The sequence below is a fragment of the Solanum dulcamara genome, chromosome 12 (genome assembly GCF_947179165.1).
Source record: "Solanum dulcamara chromosome 12, daSolDulc1.2, whole genome shotgun sequence".
NCBI classification, from domain to species: Eukaryota; Viridiplantae; Streptophyta; class Magnoliopsida; order Solanales; family Solanaceae; genus Solanum; species Solanum dulcamara.
Genome location: NC_077248.1, coordinates 52,556,049 through 52,565,711, shown reverse-complemented (window position 1 = coordinate 52,565,711; position 9,663 = coordinate 52,556,049). Strand labels below are relative to the sequence as shown.

Sequence of the window (9,663 nt, the reverse complement as noted above, 5' to 3'; positions counted from 1 at the left end):
ACAGAATTCATTAATAAAGCATTTGACATATTCTTGCCTTACCTACCATTCTAATAGCAATTGCCAAGGTTTGAATGCAACTCTGACCCTTCTATCAATCTCCCTAAAGAAAATAAAATGAAAATGACACTACCAAGAATAAAAGAGAAAAAGCATTTGTAATATATAAATGATAATAATCTAAATCCGCCCAAATGTGACTATGATATTTAAGTCAACAATAGAAATGCTTCATGATGATTTTGAATTTGAACTTTCTACACACTGCTCTTCTATAATTATGATTAAGATTTAGGATCAATGGACCACTTTGGTATTGAGTTTCTTTGGGGTATGTTTTGTTTTAATTTACGTTGATTATATAAATCTGCTGGTCAAATTTTGGGAACATAAATTTTATTTTTTTGAAAATTATAGAAAAAATCGTAGTTGCTATTCTTCATGTGTGTATTGAGTAAATTTGCTCATATACAACACAAATCATAGTAAAAATATATACCACACTATGCAACCTCAATACAACAAATTTAACTGAGAAGGGACCGATGAAAAAAATCTCTTAGCATTCCTTTGAGATACCATACCCACTGCACCAACTTAACCGGAAAAGGACTTGATAAAATTTGATCCATGATTTCTCTTACTGAATATCCCTACTACACCAACCCGGCCACCTGCGGGTGAAATCAAATTATTAAACTAATTTCTGAGACTTCCTTAAAATGTGAAGTTTAGGATAAAAACGAATAAAGATGTTGGTCAAGAATGTGTGGATGCAATATTGGATCTTGAGATATATAAATACGCATTGGCTCGGAATTTGAAAAGAATAGATAAGGGAAATGCCTTTTCCATTTAATGATTAGGAAGAAACAAAAGAACATATTACCACTTGTTTGGTAAGCCCACTTGTGCGGAATTTCATCTATCTCTCTCTCTATATGATAATATTTTATTAATAAAAACATATCTTTCATAATTTATAAATAGGGAATAAACACATATTAATCAATAAGTTCATTTCAGATAGGGATGAAGTCAGAGTTTTATTTACGAGTTCAATAAAATTGAATAATTTTTATCAAAATATTATGTTTCTGTAAAAAGATATATAGATAATTTATTAAAAACTCAATAAAAATTTAAAAATCATAAATTCAAAATTTTGATTTTGTCCTTCTAAAGCACTTCTACTTTAATAGCCTCAAGGTCTTATATTTGAAACTTGAAAAATCAAAAATTTAAAATAAAAAGCACTATTGCTTTATAGACATTCAATGTGAGTTTCAATATCCGATGGTTTAAACATAAAAAAGACACAACAGTAATTTAATAGCTGACTAGGAGCTAAACTAGTCATGTATTAAATTATGCATCAATGTTTGATATTATTCTTTTGCTATGTATAAAATTTAAAATACCTAATATTTAATTTGTAATTTAGAAATCAACATAGACAATTTATTTTATGCAAAATAAAAATTTTAAAAAAATTAAAATTTACATAACTAATTTATATAAAAAATAATATATAAATTTCATTATAATTACTTCTTCCGTTCTAATTTACTTGTCAAATATTTTTTAATTGGATTTTTACTTTTACTTGTCATTTTTAACAAATTTGGAAAGGTAAATTTTGTTTTTCTATTATATCCTCAATTTATTAATATTGAGTTAATGTCTTTGAAAATTATAGTGAGTAAATATATTTGGAATCCTGTCAATTAATAGGGTAAAATGATAAACTCATTGTACCAATCATTGATTTTTAATAAGTGTACCAAGTCAAAATTTGATAAGTAATTCAGAAAAAGAAAGTAATCTCCAACATATATTACTAAAAACTTGTTTTGATGGACTTATTTTAAAGAACTTATAAGTTGAAAAATGCTTATAAGTTTTTTTAAAAAAAGTAGGTGTTGTTCAACTTATTTTTTCAACTTATAAGTTGTTTAAAATATGTTCATTCAAAGAAATTCAATTATTTATTAGGACTTATTTTAAGCACAAAATAACTTTAAATTGGTCAATCAAACACTCAAAAAAAGCTGAAATAGCTTATAAGTAACTTATAAATCAATCTAAAACGGGCTCTAATAGCGGTATAGAGCTGCATAACTCTAATTAATTACCAACAAAAATTATAATAAAATGATAAAGTATTCTTTTATCCTTAATAAAAAATTTAAAGTTCAAATCTCATAAACAAAAAAGTAGGTTTTGTCAGAGAGCTTTCTGCCCCAACGTGGGATTTTGCCACGATATAGAAATCAAAGGCAAGTAGAGTGTGAAGAGTATTAGTTTGTGTGCTTTTGGCTCTAATACGTTGTTTTCAGACGAAGCAGTCGTCGCCTCTGGTTTTAAACTGTTTTTTTTCCCCACACAGAAAATAAATTGAAATCCTCCCATTGCTCTCTCCGCTTTCTTTTCCGTAACACACATATTTTCACTTCCAACATATACCTTTTCTACCAACACAAACACATAAGTATTTCTCGATTTTGTGTATGTAAAAGGATATTAGATTTAGGCAACAAATCCCTTTGCAAATTTGAAATTTATTTATCAAACCCAGAAAAACAATTTTTGTGTAGATAATTTTTTTTTTTTTGTTAGTGTGTTTATAGGTAAATGCATCAGAAGAAATCTGAAGTTCAGATCGGAAAAGAAAGCAGTTGCATCTCTTCCGATTTCAATCCTACACCGCCCCTTGTTTCTTCTTCTTCTTTATCTCTTCATCAGAAACATCCTCAATATACTTTGATTTCTCCTGAATATCCTCCTCCTCCTCCTCACCATACTGCTATTCAGATTTTTGTAGAAAATGATAATGACCCAGTTCCATCACCCCATACCCCAACCAAAACCACCCCACACAAGAGACCTCATTTGGGTAATAATCCTTCAAAATCTACCTTCAAATCTCCATCTTTATCCAATTCTCTTCACAAATACCCTTTTTCATCTGTAAAAGCTCAAAACCCATATACCAATTTCCATATATACCCTTGCCTATGCCATCTTCGTCGAATTTTGCGTCTCCATATCCGACTTATACTACTACTTTCTCTACCCTTTTTCTATTTCTTGGTTTCACATCCAACCAATTCTTTCTTTTTGGATTTTCTTTCTGCTTTTGCGTTTTCATCTGCACTTTTGTTTTCACTGAATTTAGCACTGCCCAGACTTCCGTCAATTCGGTTATTCTTGGCTAGGTCTTTGCCAATTAAGCTTTCTTCGTCGAAACAAGTGTCTAGGAATGCTTTGCCGGTGTTTTGGTCAATTGGGTCACGCGCAAAAATTGATAAAAGGGTAAATTCAGGTTGCTATGTACAGGCTTATAGTAATGGAGATGTGTATGAGGGGGAGTTTCACAAGGGGAAATGTAGTGGAAGTGGAGTTTATTACTATTATATGAGTGGGAGGTTTGAAGGGGATTGGGTTGATGGGAAGTATGATGGACATGGGGTGGAAACATGGGCAAGGGGGAGTAGATACAGGGGACAATACAGGCAAGGCCTTAGGCATGGATTTGGGGTTTATAGGTTCTTCACGGGTGATGTATATGCTGGGGAATGGTCTAATGGACAAAGTCACGGGTGTGGAGTTCATACTTGTGAGGATGGAAGCAGGTATGTAGGTGAATTCAAGTGGGGAGTTAAGCATGGCCTCGGACACTACCACTTCAGGTAATATGTAGTCATCGATATTTTGCTTTCATTTTCGTTGTGTTAGTTTTGACATTTGTTCATCAGCAAATTAAAGTTTTCTTGTGAAATCTTATAGGGGCATGCTATGTTTGTTCATATGGGTTTTACCACCGATTATAGTCTATAGATGATGGCATATTTGGAATGTGCAAACAGTTCAAACACCTTAGATATGGCCTATATCATGTTAAGCAATATATTGATTTTTGTTGTTGCTGTTTTGTTGATTATATCTTATATAATAAAGCAAAGTATGTGACCTTCTTGAAATACTTATTATCATGGTTAGAGGATGGTGAGAATATTCATTAAGCATGTTGCTCTTGTACTACTTTATTGACTGGTAAGAAAGAGCTTCCGTAAGAACTGGAAGACTCTTGTATGTATGTAGAAGGATGCAGTTTGTTAAAAAAATGAAAGGCAGGAGAATAGTTAAGTGATCATAGTGGTACAACTGAAAGAAAACAACCTTATGTGTTTACTTCTTAGTAGACAAAAAGAACAGTTATTTTCCCATTTTCTTATGGTGGACCTAATTAGTTAATAACTTATCTTGTGAGCAACAAGTTGAGTCCGGTCCCTTTACTTTCTGTCCAGCTTTCCCCAGTTCCAGGTTACTGGATGATTCAACAAGAAGCAATATGTGCCTCTCTCCTCATTTTTTTTATATCTCATCTCCATCCAATCAATTTTTGTCATAAAGACGGTCCTTTTTCTGTAGCAGGAGTATTCCCTTGATTTTTTTTTCTTTTTGAGGGGTTGCGACTAGGAATGACATTAGAATCGGATGTAGTGAATTTCAGGAAGCATTATCCCCACCAGCTATAGTGTCTTAAGTTATGTCAGTTGTGGAGCATCTTTTGTTTCTATTGAAGTGCATTTCTTGCCATTCCACTTCTTCCTAAGTGTGACCTTGCATAATTTGGACGTTAGTTGGAAGAACTGACTAATAATGTATGCAATCCTGTTCACCGTGATACATATCTTGGAAAATTTTCTTTGATGACTTCCGTCAGTAAAAAGGTAACTTTTGGTGGTCAAATAAGTTTAATGGCTGAGGTTAACTGATTGTAAAGTGACTATAAAGCTTCATTGGCACTAGTATCTTGACAAAGGAATCCAGTTCCCTTGGTTGTGGGATGTCAGGAGCCAATTTTCTAATCAAGTGAAGACTGAAGTTTTATGGGCATTCCGAAGAGAACATATAAGCCTATGTTTCAGAACCTGCAGACTCTCCACGTAAAATTTGCTAAAGTGGCAGAAATAGGTCCCGAATCATGGGCTGATTGGCTGTGTAGATAGTTTGAATGATTTTGCTCTCTAGTGCAATCTTTCGGATTATGTTAAGAGTGTAATCTGGAGACTGATGGGAAGATAGATATACTGATTACATTCCGTGGAGATTTATGCTATGGGCATAACAAGCAATAAGATTCGAGGGTTTCTCGGAAACAGCCTCTCTATCTCCACGAGGTAGTGGTAAGGTCTGCGTACACTTTACCCTCCCCCAACCCAACTTGTGGGATTCCACGGGTTATGTTGTTGTTGTTGCATAACAACCAATAAGATCACTGATATTGACGGTTTTGTATGATTGGTTAATAAGTAGATTTTACAGACTTTAGAGAAACTAATTGCTGATGGATCATCTCATAGTACACTCTACCCTCCCCGACCTAACTTGTGGGATTTCTCGGGGTATGTTGTTGTTGTTGCATAACAACCAATAAGATCACTGATATTGACGGTTTTGTATGATTGGTTAATAATTAGATTTTACAAACTTTAGAGAAACTAATTGCTGATGGATCATCTCAGAGTGTTGCTCGTTGGCATAGCTTTATTATAAAAGATTCGTGAAGTTCCTTTCTGAGTTTGCTACCCCAGTTACTTCATTTATATGTTAGATTGGTCGCTAAATAAATTATCAGCCTAGGAGGTAAATTGTGTGACCTTAAATGAAAAACACATTGCTAAATCCCACTTCTTTTTTTTGGTGTGTGTGTGTGTTGAGGGGTTGGGGGTGTTCTATGAAGGCACATTGCCATACTTCATATAATTTAAGCGAATTTATAATCACTGATAGCACCTGAAATCTGAAAAGCACCGAAAAAAGAAATAGATATGTATCATTTGAAAGTTAATACCAGAGAAACATCCATATTCTCATTTTTTTCAATTATTTCCATTCTGTGAGTTAAGAGATCCATGTACCAGGTAGCTTATTTAGATCAAATAGAAAGGATGAAGTGGTCAGTTGAACATCATAATTATTACAATGATCTTCTTTCCCATTTTAGTGATTGCGTGCTTTAAATTTTTTTGTCATGGACGGTGACTGTATGCTCTTAAAATCTGAGTTGGTGCAGGGTGCTCTAAAAATAGCATTTCATTGCTGAAAGATATTGTTTGTAATGGCGATGACACTTAGGACTGTGACTCAGATATATATATCACCAAAAAGTTAAAAACAAGAATAACTGAGACTTGAGCATAGTTTTTACCTAACCGGTCCTTCATTTTGCAGTACAAGTATGTTAACGATGTGATGATGAAATGACAATTAAGCTATTGGCAGAGCTACCTGTTTTATTCGTCTTTCCTGCCATTGACTTGGTTTTCACTTTTCAATATAGGAATGGAGATAATTATGCTGGGGAATATTTTGCTGATAAGATGCATGGTTTCGGAGTATATGTTTTTGCAAATGGGCATCGGTATGAAGGAGCCTGGCACGAGGGAAGGAGACAAGGGCTTGGGATGTATACTTTTAGAAACGGGGAAACCCAGTCCGGTCATTGGCAAAATGGGGTCCTTGATATTCCAAGCACACAGAATAACTCCTATCCTGTATCACCTGTTGCTGTTTACCACTCCAAAGTGCTAAATGCTGTGCAGGTAAATTATTGGATTATCTTTTAAAAACTAGTTATTACATCTGAAGTTATTGACGTGTCGTATTTTCCAACTTTCATAGCCCATCATGTCAATTATGCATGTGGAGTGGTGAGATATAGAAAAAGGATATTTATTTTCCAGTCCCCTCAGATGGATCTTCTTTTCCAGCCCATAATGCAGGGTGTCATAGGCTCATTCCCTTGAGTAGTACTTGAGTTAGCTTATAAAGGATTATATACTGACATAATTATAGCCTGTTTTGTCATATTTTCCAACTTTCATAGCCCTTCATGTGGTTATGCATGCGGACTGGTTAGAAATAGAAAAAGGATATTTATTTTCTAGGTTACTCACATAGATCTTCTCCAGCCCATGATGCACAGTGTCATAGGCTCGTTCTCTTATGTAGTACTTGAGTTGGCTTATAAAGGATTATATACTAACATAATTATAGCTTGTTTGGCCAAGCTTTTGGGAGGCCAAAAGTGCTTATTTTTAAAAAGTTAGGGTTTGGCCACGTTTTCAGGAAACTCTGTTTGCAGGAAATTGCGCACCATGACCTCGTACTCCCTGGGTGAAAGTCCCGAGAGTGGTAGAAAATGTTTTTCAAAAGCTAAAAAAAGTAGCTTTTCCCAAAAGCATTTTTTTGAAAAACATTTTTCAGAAAATACACTTAGAAGCACTTTTTAAAAGCTTGGCCAAACACTAATTGCTGTTCAGAAGTACTTTTTAATTTGCTTAGCCAAACACAAATTGCTTATCACTGAAGGTACTTTTGAAGACACTTTGGAAAAAAGACTTTTTGAACTAAGCTTATTTTAGAAGCTTCACCAAACAGGCTATGAGTCCTTCAAGATTTTCCTGCAGAATACAAACTTCTCAATGGCATGTACTATGCGATGACACTACTTATCCGAGTCAGTTTAATTCTTTAATCTGACAGTTAGGTGGAAAGAGCAAAATGCAGGTTTAGTTTGGGGAAAACACTTATTGCTTTTTCATATTTCTATCAGGAAGCACGTCGAGCAGCAGAAAGGGCCTATGATGTGGCCAAGGTTGATGAGAGAGTGAACAGGGCAGTTTCAGCAGCCAACAAAGCAGCCAATGCAGCTAGAGTAGCCGCGGTGAAAGCTGTGCAAAAGCAGATGCATCATCATCGCAGGAACAGTGATGACCTTCCAATGTTCAACTGATGGACTTGTTTCAATTTAAGCCATAAAGTGTTCATCCTTTTTCACAGACATCTGCAAAGGGAGATTAATCCTTAAAATATTCTCCTTTCAATCACTTGTGTCAATGGTGACTCTTGTGATTTACCTATCATGCCCCATGTGGAAGCTGGTCGTATTGTCTACTGGTTTTTTGCCTTGTCGAAGTTGATCAATCCTCAAGCTGCTGCATTATGGTTATTTAAGGTTCAACCCCCTTGCTAAGAAAGTGGATGACATTACCTGCTGGCTTACCTTTTTCATTCATATGTTTTGTAAATTCAGCTAAGTAGTAGAATATGAGGTTTTGGTGTCCAGAGAGAACCTCAACCCTACCAGCCTTCTCATGTGTACTAACACTGTTGAGAATCACTGGGAGTCGTAAAAAAGGAAATAGAAAGGCTCATCTTTATTATGTCTCTGGCTAAAGTTATGGAGCTGAATAATCATACTTGCTTATATTTGGATGACTCTTTGTTGGGTGCGGGTCGAGGATTTAAACATACTCAAATAGTACTTTTTTTGTTTTCTAACATATGATTTGGCAATCAGTAGGAGATAATATGTAATAATTGCTTTTAACAATTAAATTATATTGGAGGTTCTATAATTTTGTCTGAATTAGTTGCACTAATAAGAAATGCTTTGTGCATAATAGCCAGATTTAGAATTGCTCAAAAGACAAGGAACCAGAGGTAACAATTTGAGTCAAAACATGACAGATATCTCTATTAGCAAAATCAAGCATTGAGATTCCAGTAAGAATTAGAAGTCTCTAGCTCTCTGTCTGCTCCCTAAGCCTTCGAATGGTGCTCCTAACAGTGACAGCGCTTGCAGTGCTGCCAAAGAAGGGAACAAAGTCATTACTACTTATGCTCAACACAAGAAATAGAGAAGACAAAGGGTTGAGATGAAAATTTACTTGAGTGTATAGGCACCCCCTGCTTTAACTTTGCCACAATCTTTGCTGCCCTAAAATACCAAGAGTCTTCCTCTTCACGGCATACTACAATGCCAACATCTAATTAAAAAATTATTACCAATTCAATGATGGCCTACGAAAGTAGAGCTGTACCTTCCCACTGAACTCACAAAAATACTTGCTGTGCTGACTGACCTTCACCTTCTTAATCTGTTTCCTCAAACTAGCCCCATAACGGGTACCTGCAACGTTATTCAAAGACATAGATTAAATGTAGAATAACTAATCTACATGTAGATATGGACCTTCTTGGTCTACACATGAGGAAAATGTTGTTTAACAAGCTAAAATGACAAGGGAATAAATAACTGCAGAAATGAGAGCGCAATGAATCCAAACCAAGACATGAGATTTACTGAACAAGCAGTAGGTCAGCAACTGACGAATTATGTCGGGATTACTACATTTTGATACTAATCACAACACTGAATTATCATTTAGAAAGAAAAAATAACTGCAGCTCAAACTTCTAAAGTTGATAACAAAACCATAATAGTAACGCAATCGACTTTGGGTGTATCGCAATTGATAATTATTTTTTCAACTATAAATTTTATAACCTGAATTTGTTTGTAGAGTGAAAGAGATATTACTATTTTGAAGAGTTATGGAAGCAGTGGCGGAGCCACCTTATGGTTAGGTGTTCATCCAAATCCTCTTCGACATAAAATTATACTATTTATACATGGTTAAAATATTTTTTTATGTATATATAGTAGATGTTGAATAACCTTCGATTAGTTCATCTGTCTACTTCTTCATATTTTAAACCCCTTAGTCAAAATCTTGACTCCGCCACTGGAGGGAAGGACGACAGTTGAAGAAGACCACGGTTGCAACGGCAACAAACCCTACAATTCGA

General features: G+C 34.8%; 1 protein-coding gene and 1 long non-coding RNA gene across 2 annotated transcripts; one reads left to right on the top strand and one right to left on the bottom strand.

Annotated features, from left to right (window-relative positions):
* Nucleotides 1–2,265: 2,265 nt before the first annotated feature.
* Nucleotides 2,266–8,234, top strand: LOC129876660 (uncharacterized). The gene is made up of 3 exons (XM_055952150.1): nt 2,266–3,692; nt 6,350–6,611; nt 7,625–8,234. Exons 1-3 carry the CDS (start codon nt 2,635–2,637, stop codon nt 7,802–7,804), a joined length of 1,500 nt encoding a protein of 499 aa, XP_055808125.1. The 5' UTR covers nt 2,266–2,634; the 3' UTR covers nt 7,805–8,234.
* A 187-nt stretch (nt 8,235–8,421) lies between these two features.
* LOC129876661 (uncharacterized) lies at nt 8,422–9,663 on the bottom strand. The gene is made up of 4 exons (XR_008763395.1): nt 9,533–9,663; nt 8,895–8,983; nt 8,742–8,825; nt 8,422–8,658 (listed from the first exon to the last, which is right to left on the bottom strand). It is a non-coding gene; the product is annotated as an uncharacterized LOC129876661 (long non-coding RNA).